This window comes from Acomys russatus, chromosome 9 (assembly GCF_903995435.1).
Source record: "Acomys russatus chromosome 9, mAcoRus1.1, whole genome shotgun sequence".
In the NCBI taxonomy this organism is placed as follows: domain Eukaryota; kingdom Metazoa; phylum Chordata; class Mammalia; order Rodentia; family Muridae; genus Acomys; species Acomys russatus.
The window spans coordinates 44,704,280-44,720,343 of NC_067145.1; the positions used below are offsets into that span (position 1 = coordinate 44,704,280).

The 16,064-nt window shown below is 45.8% G+C and overlaps 1 protein-coding gene across 1 annotated transcript in view; it reads left to right on the forward strand.

Moving 5' to 3' along the window:
• Nucleotides 1-4,383: 4,383 nt before the first annotated feature.
• Nucleotides 4,384-16,064, forward strand: part of Pip4k2a (phosphatidylinositol-5-phosphate 4-kinase type 2 alpha) — a 161,226-nt gene continuing 149,545 nt past the window's right edge. Inside the window, exon 1 of the mRNA XM_051151265.1 lies at nt 4,384-4,665. Coding sequence (XP_051007222.1) covers nt 4,522-4,665 — 144 coding nt within the window. The 5' untranslated portion in view covers nt 4,384-4,521. The remainder of the gene's footprint in view (nt 4,666-16,064) is intronic.

The following is a 16,064-nucleotide window of genomic DNA, read 5'->3' on the forward strand; positions in this document are numbered from 1 at the left end:
AGATATTGTGTCATATCTTTTGAGCCCCACCTTCTCCGACTCTGATTGCCCTCCAAGCCAGACCAACCATATTGATGCCAACTCAATTGTAGATTCTTGGATCTGAACCCATTATCCAGGAACTCTCAGACAGCTATGGAAGCCGGAAAGCTAGCCATAGACATTTAAATAAAAACATTTCCAACTATCTGGTGTATAACCTCAGCTAGAAGGGACTCACAGCAAGTTGCATCGCCTCATCATAACAGTGTCTTCCTAACAAAAGTAACTCCCTTCCTGTAGTAGTAATTGTAGGAATTAATTGAGTTGCCAGAGCTTGCTTAATTGTATTTGGACTCCATTCATTGTCTTGTAGCTAGGTGTGACAGTACATTTACTTTAATAATGGTCTTCCAAGTGTTTGGAATGGCAGTATTCTAGAACATACCCAATGTAGAATGACTACGGTTTGCTGTGATTTCTACATAAAGCAGGAAAGAGAGCCTGAGGGGTGTAACTCAGTTAGTAGAGCACTAGCCTACCACACACCAAATAAACAGACCTACACTGAGGAGGTAGAGAGGCAGGAAGGCCAGGAGTTCAAGGCCATCCTTAGCTACATAGCAAGTTTGAGACTGGACTGAGTTACATAAGATACTATTTCAAATAAAAGAAGGCACACAAATACAACCAGATAACATTAAACCAAGAAAGCTGCTGATTTCTCCTCTCATTGGAGAATCCTGGTTACAATTGTTCCATATGGATGTGTGTGTGTGTGTGTGTGTGTGTGTGTGTGTGTGTGTGTGTATCCAAAACTGTAGTATAACTAAACAAAATCAAACCATGTGTGGCGATGCATACCTTTAACCCCACCACTCAGCAGGCAGAAGCAGATGGATCTGTGACTTCAAGGCCTGTCTGGTCTATATATCAAGTTCCAAGCAGCCAGGAGAGGAGGGCTGGGGGCCGGGGGGTGTCAGAGCATCCAGGCTATTTCCACCTCCATTTCTGGCTGGATGCCTTAGCCTTCATAACACCTTCAGCATTGTTGATTGGATGAAGGGCTTCATGCTGCTTTACGGCAGTGAATCAGGTTGGCTATAGTAGGAGAATTAGTAAAGTAACAGCTGCAAGATGCAAAAATAGTATCAGGAACCTTTCTTTTTTTGTGTGTTTTGTTTTTGCTTTTGTTTTTTTGGTTTTTTGAGACAAGGTTTCTCTGTGTAGCCCTGGCTGTCCTGGACTCACTTTATAGACCAGGCTGGCCTTGAACTCACAGCGATCTGCCTGTCTCTGTTGGGATTAAAGGCATGTGTCACCACACCCGGCTAGGAACCTTTCAATATCATATCTTTCCCTCTGTCTTAGTACTTGGCTTCTGGAACATTCCTTGCTTAGAGAATGACCTCTACCCCAAAATGAACAACAAAATCGCTGAAATGCAAATAGATGTGACTTTCTTGATTCTGGAAGCAACCTGCCAACTCTTAAAGTAACTTTTATTCTCTTGATGCAATTGTCATCCCAGAGGCTTACTTCCTCCATCTGCTAACCTAGGCCTAGTCCTGGAAGCTTCTAGAGTCTTTGCAATCTCATCTAGGCCTAGAATGTTTTCAGCTTTTGCGACTTACTGTTAAGCTCACCCTTTCTAGTTCTTTCTGAACTCTGGCTAACTGGTTCAACTTGACTGGTCTGGCTCAAACTCCTCTCCAAGCTGACTGATTCAAACTGGCTTCTGACTGAATTGTTCCGCTTGGCAGAATACTAACTTTGGCAATGGTTTAATCTTCTGCCTCCTTCTCATTCTCTGGCTCGTTCTGTCTTCACCTGTGTCCAGCTTGTTCTCTCTGCAACCTGCCTCTGTGAAATTGTCCTGGGAAAACTGCCTCCTTCCCTTTTCCCTTTTCAATGCTTTCAATTCACCAACTCAACCAACCTGCATGACCGAACCGACTAGAACTCCGAGATCTACATGCCTCTGTCTCCTGAGTGCTGGGATCAAAGGCGGGTCACCACCATGCCTGGACCTAAGCTTTTCTTTACCTGAAACTTGCTCTATACCAGGCTGACCTTGAACTCAGAGATCTGCTTGCCTCTGTCTTCTGGGATTAAAGGTGTATCTGAATTCTAGCTGGATCACACAGACCTAGAAGGCCTTTGTAAAATTCCTCTGTAGTGAAGGTGCTGGGTCAGGATTCAGTAGGATGTTTCAATGCTTCATTATTATGTGTGTTTTCCTGTCCTTGTCCATGCCCCTCCCAGGAAAGATGTTGACCTCTGCCCCATCCGTGCCCATGGCTCTCTGTGAGGGCTTGCTTAACAATGCCCAAAGGTGTCCACTTCCTGTTCTTGTAGGCTCACCTAGCTCTTTGACGTCACCGAGTTCAGTTTTTCAGCAAGCCCATTGTCTTGCATTATTAATATACAATTAAGTACATTACAGCTATTGTGGATGAATAAAGAGCTGCAGGGGCACTGAAGTGGAAGGGTTCATTTCAGTCAGGAGGAGAGAGGTAATTGTTTTCAAGCACAAGGGCTGGTACGGGTTTCTGTGGAGTGGTGCTGAAGAGCGATACTCAATGACGATGCAAAGCTCTCGAGTCCAGTCAATGAAGATCTGTTACACAGATGAACTCCAGACTGGGTTAACAGCAATGCGAATGTTATCTCCAGTAAAGGTAGGGAAACGACACAGCTTGTGGGCTGTGTAGCAGGTTGAATTTGTCAGGGCGCTGGTGGACAAGCCATGCCGACTGGTTCAGACAGGCTTCTTTGTGAGGTCAAGGGAGAGTTTATGGACTATTAGCAAGGTAAGGACTGTACATTTTTTTTGTTTTGTTGTTTTGAGATAGGGTCTCATGTATACCCAGCTGGCCTCCAACCGAAGATAATCTTGAGCTTTTGCGTCATCAGTGTCAGGACCCCGGGTTTGCAAAGGCATGATGTAGCTTTCTCTCCTGCTGGTCTTGAGTCGCTATAGAACAGCCCTTGTACACAAAAGCCCCTAAAGTGACATTTGCATCAGATTATTAACACAAACAACCTCAACCAGAGGAACTGTAGGTCGAGCCCGTGACTTCCCAGCACTAACTTAAGTTGGTTTTGTTACTATCCTCATCTCCTTAGCCATTAACAGTGTGTTGGGTGGTACCAGAAGCAAGGTATAATTTTGGAGGATAGTATGACAAGTTAGAACGACCAAAAGGATTTGGGGAGGGGAGTGTCAGCTTCAGAGTTAGAAAGCTAAATGGAGAAGAGTAAAGAAAGGCACCACAGGATCTGCCACGTCCCTTTGTTCCCACTATCCATCTGTCTGTCTATCTATCTATCTATCTATCTATCATACTTTGTCTTCCTGAAAGGCCTAAGCAGGATTTTAGCCTCACTTGATGTGACAAATGCCAGCATAAAAAGGGCTAAATTTCTTTTCTTTTTGGTTTTTTCGAGACAGGGTTTCTCTGTGTAGCCCTGGCTTGTCCTGGACTCATATTGTAGCCCAGGCTGCCTTCAAACTCAGATTGGCCTCCCTCTGCCTCCCTGAGTGCTGGGATTTACAGGCACTAAATTTCAATGAAGGGTGGTGGTGGTGGTGAAAAGGGAAAACAGTTTGAAGTTCGAAGGTGAAGGAAGAGCTGGTCTGTAAAGCGGTGATGAATTCCAAGCAAACGGTGCAGTTTAGTGGCATGGCTACAAGGGCGTTCAGGGAGGAATCCCAAGGTAGGTTGGGAATGACAGTCTTGTGTTTGAGCAGCATGGGAAGGCCCAACAAGAATCCAAAAGGCATAAGGTTAGAAGTTCAAGGCAGGGTCTCTCTAGCAGACAGTTGATAAAGAGGAGCCAAGGTCCTTTCTCTAGATGCTGGGGAAGCCCCGGTATCGGTGAGGCACTCGTGGTCTCACGAACTCTCCCGACCCTTGGCACGAGAAGCAGAAGCTCCGGGGACGTTCCTGTCTGCCCTTGCCCCAGGCATCTAGGGGCTCCGTGCGTGGAGCTCCCTTCACTCCGTACCCTTTCCTTGCTCCTCCCAGGGAGCAAGAAAAGGATGCTCGCTCGAGTCTCCACACTCTCCAGCAGTTCCCGCAGAGGGTTGGTCGCGGCCTCCAGAGGAGGAGGTTGCGGGGTGGCAGGGGAACTCGCCTGGGGCCCTTGGCCGATCGCAGAGAACAGCCTAACGGTCCCGCATCCGCATCAGCACCCGCCCCGCCTGTCGGCGCCACTGCCCCGCCCGCCTCTGCGTCATGACGCCAGCGCTCAACGCGGAAGCCGCCGGCTGCCTGGACCAGCCGCGGGCTGTGCGCGGAGCCGCGGCGGGCGGGAGCCGGGCGGGGGCGCGAGGCGAGCGCAGCTGCAGCCTAGGCGGCCGAGCGCGCGGAGCGGGCGGAGCGAGCGTCCAGGACCGAGCGCGGGCGGAGCGGGGCTGGAGCAGGCGCGCAGCAGCGGCTGCCCCGGGGGATGCGGCTGCCAGCCCCGGCCGGCGTGTAGGGAGGGCGGGTCCCCGGCCTCGGCAGCACAGCGGTGGAGGGGACCTAGACTGAGGCCATGGCGACCCCCGGCAACCTGGGGTCCTCCGTCCTAGCGAGCAAGACCAAGACCAAGAAGAAGCACTTCGTGGCTCAGAAAGTGAAGCTGTTCCGGGCTAGCGACCCGCTGCTCAGCGTGCTCATGTGGGGGGTCAACCACTCGGTAAGGCTTCTTTGCGGCGCGCTCCTCTTGCTCCTTGGGTTCTGCCTCCCCGCTCTGCTCCTCCTGCTGCAGCGGGCAGGGCGGGGACCTCTGGCCCACCGGCTTGGCGGGTCCCGGGCCCTCCGGCTGCTCGCCTCTCGGGGTGCCTCTAGCCCCACGACGTGCGTCCGCCCCCCTGGGTTCCTCTGGCGCCGCTTGCGCCCCCTTTGGAACCCAGGGAGGGTGCGGGATGAGAAGCATTCTCTGTGCTTCTGAGCCTCCCCGCGCCTGTGCTGCCCGTAGCCGTCCTCCCGCCGGTCGGTGCCCGCTGCCTGGGAAGTGGGAAGTTTGTGAGGGGACCAACTCCACCTCAGCTGTCAGTCCCGGCTAGGGACTGATCTAGGCCCAGTCCGAGCGGTCACTCCTTTTCTCTGGGACGGATGGGCCCGTGTGTCCTGGGCCCTTGGGCAGGTGTACCTGCGCCTGTCAGGGAGCGTCCGCAGCTTCCCGCGGAAGGACTAGAGTGAACCAGAACATTTTTGGGCGGCAGCTTGAGAGCTTTAGCTTTCTTTTTTCCTTTAAAGGCAGCATTATTGGACTCTAGGAGGATTTTCTTTCTTTCTTTCTTTCTTTTTTCTTATTGGCAAAGGAAAAAGGCAGCGTAAATATGGCCCTGATGCCGAACGTCTTCTCTTCATCCGTTCCCGCATCGCCCAGCTGCTTTGCCCTCTCCAGACCTCCTGGCGGGGAGTCTTTCTCCCCCTCCCCCTACCCCCTCCTTGGGGAGCTTAGGCAGAAGTCGCCGATTGCGGAAGGGCAGCTAGCGTGGTGACAACCGGAGGTGGTCCCGGCGGGCGCGGGTTCGAGGTGGTCTAGAGTTAATTACATCCATTTGGGAGGTTGTTAAAAGGGTGGCGGGGAGCACATTGGTGAGTTAGCCTACCGCACAGCCAGGGATGGAAGAAGGCGCGCGGCTGCGGACTCTGCGGACTGCGGTGTGAGGGGCTGAAATAGCCTCCTGCTGATCTATCTGAGAGCGAGAAAACTCCTGCAGCTTTAATCTACTTAGATGGGATCAGGAAACATGATAGGCGCTGTTGGCTGAGCCATGAAAGTTTCAATGAGCTTGTGAATTTTGACCATGACCTTACCCACTGCAGTCAGGCAGCTTCGGAGGCAGAGCGTGAGCCTGCTGCCCTGCTTTTGATTTCAGCGGATGCCCCGGTGTCCTTTTCAGTGTAGTGGAAGTGACAGAAAGCCACGGAGTTGTTTAAAATGGCTCTGTATCTTTTTGTTTGCTTATTTGTTTGTTTGTACTTTTTCCCCCCTAAGCGGAGTTGGGGAAAAGTAAAACAAGATGACTGTATTTGCCTGCCATGGTTTAAAAAGTTGAGAAATGGTTACTTTGTATTAGTTTGCCACTTAATCTACCGAGGTTCACTTTGAACTTACTGACATTTTTAGCTATTAGGAATGTCAGCTGTTCAGAGCAGACAACAATGTACCAAGCACCCCACCTCAAATTTTATTACAGAAAGGGAAGTGACAGCTTTCCACTGTAATACGCCTATAATTTATTTATGTATGATTTTGTAAAGTTCTTTTTGTTTATGTTGCTATTTACACTCCTTAATTACTGCAACAGGGCACTATAAATACAAGTAGGGTGTAGTCTGTGGGCCCATGTTTATGGCCCCCCTTTTATCTCCTTTTGGAGTTCTCCGTCAGGAGTTCTGTATGTATGTGTCCAGGTTTAATATAGTAAAGTTGTGCCAATAATATGCTGCTGGGGGCGGGGGGTGGGGAAGGGTGGCTGTTTGAGAATTAGTCTGAATTTCAGTCCACTTTAGAAAAAGTTGTCATTGGGCCTGCTGCACTATAACATTTGGGTTGCTACTTGTGTTTATTTTTGAGTTGCTACATTTGTTTCCCAGGTGTTGTACCTGGAAAGTAGCGAATGAATGGTGGCAGGACCAGGACCCGTTAGTGTTACTTTCTATTGCCCTCCAGAACAGTTACTAATTAATTCTAAGTATATAGACTTCCAGAATAGTGTTTCATGTAAGCATGTTATTAATTCAACACCTACCAGCACACACAGAGCCTGCCACAGTGGGGAGGGTTGCTAAAATGCCTCTGATCAGGGGCCATGTGTCTTTATTTTGAGGAATGTGGATTCACATAAGGAAGTTATGTTTCTTCATTTTCTAACAATGTATTAAAAAAATAATTAACTCCTCCCGCCCCATACACACTCTTGGAAGACATGTATTTCTGGTTTGTTTTATTTTAGGAAATCATTATTGGTGCCATAAAGATGTTTTGTCATGCTTTTTTGTGCACCAAAGTTTATAGTATAGTGTTAGTAAACCCACATTCTCAATAAGGGACATGCATTTGAATGGGGACATTTGAGAAAGCTCAGCAGAGAGGCAGATAATTCAAGGCTTTCTCCTGCAAAGCTAATGTTAGCTGGGTTAACAGGGACAATTTTATCATGGATATAGCAATTTTTTGCTTTTAAAATTCCACCAGACTTTTTATTGGTGGACTTTTTATTTAAAACAAGCATAAGTTGGGGTGCTGAAGGGACACCATACGCTTTAATCTTGGGAGCACGTTATAGTAGAATTGGGTCTCCTCCTTGTGCCTTAGCAAAACACCCACTGAGTTTGTGTTTGAGTTCTTTAACTGTGACTGTTCACCTTGACATAGTAACCAGCTTCGGGGGTGAGTGTTTGTACTGGGAAATGGGGTTGGTGGACTAGATGAGTTGCAAATTTTTGTTTTTGTTTTAATTAACTGTTCACTGTTTAATGGTTGAATAACATCATATCAGGACTCGCAGAATATGCAGCAGCAGTCTTGGACTTTTCAAAGAATAGACTGGAGGAGGAGGAAATCTGTGGTGATTTTAGGACACTGAAAGGAGTTTGCCAGATTGATTGGAGCTGAGCTTCACTGCCATCTATTAAGTCAAAGTCTATTTGATTGAAATGTAGAAACTTGCAATTAAGGTGAAAACTTTCAAGTCCATTGTAGTGGTAATGAAAATCTTGATTTGGCCAATGCTCACTGTGGAGAATAAGCTTGCCATTGTGCGCTTAATTTGATATGTTACTGCTTTCTAACTTAAAATCTCCATCAGTGAGTGGATCTGTGCCAATTTTTATTTTAAGCATTTAAAGGAGAGAATATAATTGAATACATAAAGGAAAAGATGACTTAAGATGGCAGTTTTATCTTGTTACGTTAGAAATTAAACTAAAAATGATCAGGCAGTTAGCTTCTTAAAGTGGTATTTTAATACTGTGGGGAGCATGTTGAATGCTATGAGCCAAAACTTGTTTTAAATAGATATTGTGAAAGATTTTTATACACTGTGAAATGTGAGCTATTTGGAAATTAGTATTTCAAACTTTGTTTAGATATATGAAGGAAGGCAGTGCTATCTATATAAATGCATGCAAAACAAATACTGTTTTTAGAAATAGCACTTTATTGATGTTGAAGCATTGTGGCTTCAAGCCATAGGAACACAAGTAGGTTACAGGAAAACTCTTACGGATTGCGAGAATCTCAGAGAGTCACAGTAGCAGGAAGAGCAGGAGCCAGAGCGTGGTAAGAACCAGGAATTTTGGTACAGTCTGAATTCCCAGTCCAATCTGGTTTCATTTACCTTTCCTTGTTCATGGCTAGCTAAGAAACTCCACGGGACTGGGAACCGATGACTGCTTAATTTCAGCCTGTCGTTCCGGCTCTCCAAATGGATGTTCTGTCTCCAGTTCAGGCCCTCAAATACCAGCAAAGATCTTGGCTTGTCTGGATCCAATCAATTGGAGTTTCCCCTTAGACGAAGTAGTTCTAAAGTGTGTCAGGTTAAGATTCCCCTCCTAGAGAGAGTTCCCAAGAGTGGGGTGGGCAGTGTGAGGCCAACTTCTACCTTAGGAATAGAGCTGCTGTTGATCTTGATGCCTGTGCTCAGGCTAGCCTTACAACAACATGCCTTGTTGTGTCTGGATTAGTGAACGTGTAGTTTTCCGTGTGGAACATCTGTAACGGGCATGCTACCCTCAGCAAGGTAGGGGCTGAAGATAGATAAGGCTGTGTTCTAGCTGGGTTCCATGGGTTTATATTAGGATATAGACAGAAGAAGGAGGTGGCTAGATTTAAGAACGATGGTGGATTGCTATGGAATGATAAAGACTGAAAAAAAAAAAACTAACATAATGAGGCAGTTAAAATATAAAGAAGCTAGGTATTAGATGAGCCTCATGCAATCCAGAGCTAGTCCCACACTAATTTTTGTTTGTTTGTTTGTTTTTGTTTGTTTGTTTTGAGTTTCGAGGTAGGGTTTCTCTGTGTAGCCTTGACTGTCCTAGACTCGCTTTGTAGACCAGGCTGGCCTTGAACTCACAGAGATCCACCTGCCTCTGCCTCCCTGAGTGCTGAGATCACAGGTGTGCTCCATCCTGCCTGGCTACACTTTTTTTTTTTCTTTTCAGAAGAAAGAACCAGCCACACATGGAGTTTACTACTAAGGCAGCAGTTTAGTGTTTCCATCAAAGATCTGATGATGATGATGATTATTTCCTTCTCCAATAATCAGACAGAATGCTGTCCCAAGGCGGGATGATCTGCTATGCCTTTAGAAAGACAGCCAACAAGAATTGTAATGAACCAACAAAATCTAAGTTGGTAGAGCATTCGGTCATCCTGAGTAGTTCATTCTGCCAGCGTGCACTTGAAATACATAAATGGACATTGACAGGAGTGGGTGCAGTTTGGCAGATGGTTTATGGTCAGATTGGTTATGTTCACTTCCTATGCTTCATAGCCTATGGGTCTCTGAGCAGCAGGTTTACCCACTTGAGCCTTAGTGTATGCAGTCCTAACACGCAGATAATGGCGACTGCCTCAAGGAGCTGTTGTGTGGGTTAAACGGGACATAATAAGGATTCAGTCAATGATTCCAAAAAACGACCAAATTTGGATGCAGTTAAGTTGGTACCATTAATAAGCACCAGATCAATAGTTTTCCCAGATTTATTGTGCATATAAATCACAAGGATTGCTTGGGGACTTTTCAGACACGGATGCAGCAGGTTCGGTAAGGATGAAGTCTGAGGCTGTCCTCCTCTAGGATGACTTCAGGTGATGATGGTTTGAGCTTCTGGGTGGCACACTGGGGAGCAAGGTGGCAGAAGGAATGACAGCTTTAAACAAATATTTGCAATTTGTGCCCTGGCTCTGTGCACAGTGGCTCTCAACCATCCTACCTCTGCTACCCTTCATTACAGTTAGTTCCTCATCTTGTGGCAACCGCCCACCCCTCCACCCCCATTGTAGAATTATTTTGTTGCTACCTCATGACTGTAATTTTGTTACTGTTATGAGTTGTGATGCAAATATCTGAGATGTGGCTCCTGTGGAAGGGTCTCGACCCACAGACTGAGAAGCACTGCCTTAACATGGTGTCCCTGTAATAGAGATAGAAAAGCTATGAGAGAGGGAATAGTATAGTGGAAAGAGAGTTTAAAGTTTATGAAATATTGGCTTGCTATTGACTGTGGATAGTCTGGTATCACCCTGTGGGATTAGAACTCTACAGCAGGAGTCGAGACTCCTCCACGCACAGTTGCTAATTGTCGTTGGAATGGTTTCAATAAGAATGGCCCCCATAGGCTTATATGTTCCAATGCTTGGTTCATAGTTCATGGAACTGTTTGGGAAGGATTAGGAGGCATGCCTTTTTGGAGGAGGTGTCTGTCACTGGGGATGGGCTTTGAGTTCAAAAGCCCACATCAGATCCGGCATCTCATTTTCCTCTCTGCTTCCTGCTTGTGGGCGTTGTGTCACAGTTCCCTCCTTGATTGAAACATTCCATCCTGCAGGGAAGCCCTTTTAAGCAGGAAGGCTCACAACTCAAAATGGCTGTAGGAAGTCCCTAAAACTGACCAGATTCACCAGCCTCTGGGCTAGAGGAAACAGTAAAAGCTGAGAATCCCTCCCCCCACCCCGCCCCGAAAAAAAATATCTAAGCTGCCAAGACCATCTCTGCCTGGAACAACCTGAGTTACGGGGAAGAGGTTTAGACCAACTGAGGCATCTGGAGAGGACACCCTCTAACCTGTTGAACTGCAGGCTGTGCAGTGTGTTCTAGGTTTCCCGATTTGTTAGTTGTCACCCATGTGGGTGTGGGCTCTGATGCTGCAGTTGTCTTTGGGTCACCTTAGCTCCTCTAAATAACCTGTCACTCCTTTCCCTGTATGCAACCCCAATGAAGTTGATTGGTTCACTAAGTTGGACTTTGGTGGTATCCATACTTTGGTCTGTGATGGGTTCTCAGTCTGGGGTGACTAGTGGGCATGCTTCGTCTCCCCAGAAAACAGTGGATTAGGTGGAAGATCTCGGCTATTACTGTAGCACCCACCATGCTTTCCTGCTGCCATGCTCCCTGTCAGGATGTTCATGATCATACCTTCCGACACTACAAGGAAGCCCCTAATTAAATACTTGTTTTTCTAAGTTCGCTTGGTCATGGTGTTTTCATAGCAACAGAGAAGTAACTAACATAGGCATGAAGGAATGGATTATTTACTATTCTCATTGCTGTGATAAAATACCAGACAAATGCAACTTAAGGGATTGCGTGCTTTGGCTCACAGTTTGAGACAACAGTACAGCACAGCAGGGATCTCATGGTGGCAGGAACGTGAAGGAGACAGTCACATCAATCAGCTTGCAATCAAGATGTAGGGAGAAATGGATGTCGGTGATCAGCCCACTTTCTCCATTTTGACTGAGTCTGGAACCCCAAGTGCTGTCTACATTCAGGGTAGATCCCTGCTCAGTTAACTCTTCCTGGAAACACCTTTGCAGATGCACCCCAAAGGGAATCGCAGCCTTGTCTTGTAGACAGTGACGATGAACCACCAAAGGGTAAATTAGGTCTCAAAAGGGGAAGGTAGAATGGTGGGGCTTTGCCTTTGAGAGGACAGAGGAAGAAGAAAGAGGAAACAAGAAACAAACTGAGTGAGGATGCTCCCAGGGGCAGAGGGAGGGAGAGAGATAGTAAGGTTAATAGTCAAAGGTATGCATGAGTGAAATTGGTTTTCTTTTTGGAAGATTAGGAATGGAAGGTGAGAAATGCCAGCCAATTTAGTAGTATGCTTTCTTTTTCTTTCTCCCTTTCCTTTTTAGTTTTTTTGTTTTTTGTTACTGATTTTAAGTTTTTTGAGACAGGGTTTCTCTGTGTTATCTTGGCAGTCCTAGACGCAATTTGTAGACCAGGTTGGCCTTGAACTTGCAGGGATCTGCCTGCCTCTGCCTCCCAAGTGCTGAGATTACAGGCATTTCACCACCGCCCCTGGCTGTTTGATTTCTTTCTTAACTGTTTTTTCCTTGATTCATCCTAGTCAGCCTTATTTCCCTTTTTCCTAGACTATTGCTAACCCTTTAGGTAAGTTCTCACTCAGTATGTATTTCTATTACCATATTCCTTTCCACGGAGACCTATGCTAGTGCAATAAAAATCCCTATTCCATTCTCAAAATAATGCTCTTAAATGAGTCCTGTGGAGTTCACCTTCCCCTGAATCCTGTCCATGGACCATGGGGGATACAAGGAGCATAGTGAAGAACACTTACAAGGATAAGATGAGGCGGATAAAGGTTGGGAAATGATGCAGATGGCCGTGGGCAGAATGCCAAGTACATGTGGGATGGGTTAGGGTACACGATTTGTACCCCAACCATAAGCCCAGAAGTCAGTTATTGTTTCTTCTAGCTCTTTCCTACCCAGCTCTCAAGTGTTAGAAGCTGTTCTTGGGTGGACAAATCATGAGCTACTGATGCCGGGTAAAACTGTCTGAAAACATCCTTTTCCCATGACAGAAAGAAAATCATTGCTATGTAGAAAGCATGTAGGCAGAGAATAAATGTACACTCTATTCATGGAAAATGTTGTTGAGAGTTTGAAAACTTACTGTGTTGGTCGGACTTTTTGTCATTTGCAATAAGCAACAAACAACCTAAACAGAGAAACAATGGACAAGGAAGAAAGGGTCATTCTGTCTCCCGTTGTTGCTTCGGGCCTGAGGGGAGGCAGTACTGAGAGCACCAGGCAGATAGATACTGGTGCCTCATGGTCTTCTGGAAGCAAAGTAGAACAGGAAGTGGCAAAGGCCAAACTCCTCTTTTCAAAGCAACCCACTTTTAAAAACTAGGCCCTACCTTCCACAGATTACCATCCCCCAAAAGTCTTTTGCAAATTGAATCACTAAAGGTTGGATTGTTGAATATGCCAGAGCCCTTTTGGCTTAACTCTCTCTGGAAACAACCTCATAGACTCACTCATTTCTAGACTGGTCAGAATTAACCCTTGCACTTAGCTAATGATACATCTGTCAGTCTTTCTTTACTTTTTTTGTTTTTGTTTGTTTGTTTCTGTTTTTGTTTTTCAAGACAGGGTTTCTCTCTGTTATCTTGGCAGTCCTAGACTCTCTTTGTAGACCAGGCAGGCCTCAGACTCACAAAGATCCGCCTGCCTCTGCCTCCCGAGTGCTGGGATTTACAGCCTCCTTCTTGCTTTAATTTTTAAAGGTTTGTTTCCCCTCACAGTTTCAGAGGGAGCTTTAAAGTAGATTTACATATTTATTACTTTGTGGATGTGGCATGTGTGGAGGTCAGAGAGTGGTGTTGTGGAGTGAGTTTTCTCCTTCCCCCTTACATGGGCTGCAGGGATCAATATCGGTTTGTCAGGGTTGCTCGTGAAGCACTTTTCAGTCTCTGAGCTATCTTGCCAGCCCTGTGCTAAATATTTCAATTCTAAGTCTTAATTGTTCTTCAAATGGAAGTAATTAGGAGATGGGTTGTGTCCTGGAGCCTCTTGTGATATTAGTGCTTATTGTAGAACTGTGATGGGGACTCGGTTAGGCTAGGTGTTCTTCAACTGCCCCATAAATGTAGAATAATTGGAAATATCCTGAGTGCATTTAATATTGTAAACTTTTTAGACATCGTAGCGCAGCCTAGGTTGGCTATTTTAAGTGTGCTCAGAACACATACACTAGCCTACATTTAGGCAAGACTGTGTCAGTTACGTTTCCTGTTGCTGTGGTAACATACCCTGACAAAAGCAACTTGAATAGTATTTCTTTCAGCTGCTTGCCACTCCAGGCTGCAGACCACCACTGCAGGGAAGTCAAGCAAGAGCTTGAGGTAGTTGTTGGTCACATTGTATCCAAGAAGCAAAGTGGGATGAATGCTTGAACCCAGTTCATCTCCTCCTTTTTCTACAGGCTAGGATCCCAACCCAGGGAATGGTACCACTCACCGTGGGTGTGTCTTCCTGCCTCAACCCAGTCAAGATAATCCCACACAAGCATGCCCAGAGACCTTTCTCAAAAGTGTTTGTAGATTTCATCAAGTAGACTTTGAGATGAAGCATCCCATAATCTAGGACAGAACGTATATTGTTGAAATAAAGTCTCAACTATCATCTGATTTATTGAATACAGTCTGAAAGTAAAACCTAAAATAGGCATATAAGTATGCCTCATACCATTGGAGGTTGAATAAATATATGCCATTGTCAGTGCTTTGGACTGTGCTTTTAAATTGCCTTATAGTTGTTGGTACATATTAGGTTCTAATTAAATGGTAGTTCCCATTACTATTTTAAAAACACTAAGACACAGTAAGTTATTAGGACATAAGTTAAATTTATTGTTACTTCATCCTGGCATGTAGTATCAGATTGTTATTGTGTTTGGCATTATGTATCTGTGAGTTATGAATTGTTATTTTAGAATTTTCCGTTTGCCCTAGCTTGGCTTTATCTAGTTTGTTATCGTATTCATCTTTGTATCTTTAATTGCCTCCACTAGTGACTAGGTAGTTAGAGGTATCAAAATTGAATTCACATTCATTAATTATAAATTATATGAGCTATTAAATTGATATCTCATCTTTTTTTCCTTAAGACATAAGAAACCACCGTAAGGTGCTTCACCTGCAAATTGAACGTGCTATGGTCCCAACCTTCAAATTGCTCATAACCTCAGGGAAAATAGCTGTAGGATAGGAGATGGCTGGGAGAGAGGTTGTTGAGCAGTATGGACAGGGCATGTTTTGTTAAGAAGACCACACTGAGCAAAGTCATGAAGGGGGCAAGAGCGCCGTGGCCTGAGGGACCGCCTGGTGCAGAGAGCGGCCCAGAGGTTCACACTTGCACAGAAGGCTGTAGCAGAAAGAGGAAGGGAGGACACGATAGGAAATTAAGCAGCTGATGGCTGGATGTGACTTCTTCTGTTTGGAGGGTTGAGGGCGCTTGACACACACTCCAGGAGAGGTGACATTGAAGTGGATCTTGAAGATTAAGTAGACGCTCCCAGTTACAGAAGATGGAAAAGGGTCTGTGAGGCCAAGGAGTCAGCGGTTGGCAAAGACAACAGGAGTGGAGTGAATAGTTGGCTCTGGCTGTGGTCTGTGTGATTGCCACACTGGGGGTGACACTAGCCATTACCCAAGAAACTGTTGGGTTGTGAGCCCCCTGGAGCACAATGGGCATTTTAACTAGTAGGCACTTTGTGAACAGTTTGGAAAAGCACCAGCTAGGGCAATCTGCTTACAAATCCTCTGGGCTCCTTGGTGTGCCCCAGAGGCTGATGGGAAGGCTAGATTGCCTGTGGAAAAAGTCCTGCCATATACTTTCCTCACCCAGAGTGTGTTGCTGCTTTCTTTTCTTTCTTTCTTTGAGGCACTGGGTATAAAATATACAGGCAAAGAAAGGGTTCTTTGCCAAGAAGATTGAAAGCCAAGGGGTAAGTTGTGAGAGTTGTTAGGAGATGGATGGAAAAACAGTTTGGGCTCCAAATGAAAGAGCTGAGCAATTGATGTTAGAAATTTTCAAAGTACTGACAAGGTCACTTGGTAATTTGTGTGAATCTCTACAGCGGCACTCACCTTCCATAGTACATTTTTGTACAGTTTGAAATGATTTTTTTCTTTCTCCATAGACTTACACTGAGTTTCTTTGTTCTCCTATAGAGGATATCTTTTATTAAGTAGTACTGCGCATCCAGAAACTGTCAGGGTTGTTCTTTCGACTGCCCAGTGTGGTCTGCATATATGCCGGGGACTGCCTACTTTGGTAGGTATCAGCCACACAGTGCTGTTCTGATTTCAGTTAATACCTTAAAATCGGTTTCCCTGTAGCCATGCACAGCTAGTAGCTACTGACTGGACATTGTGGCTGAGGCCTACTCCCTTCAGCCATTGGGTGATGCTTGCTAGTCTAGAAATTTCCATAAGAGGTAATAGCCCAAGCAGTCACTGTTGCCTCATGTCCCCTGTGGCTGTAGTGCACTCTGAACTCACTCCATCCTGTTCCATAAGCTACTTTTGTCCTAGTGTGTC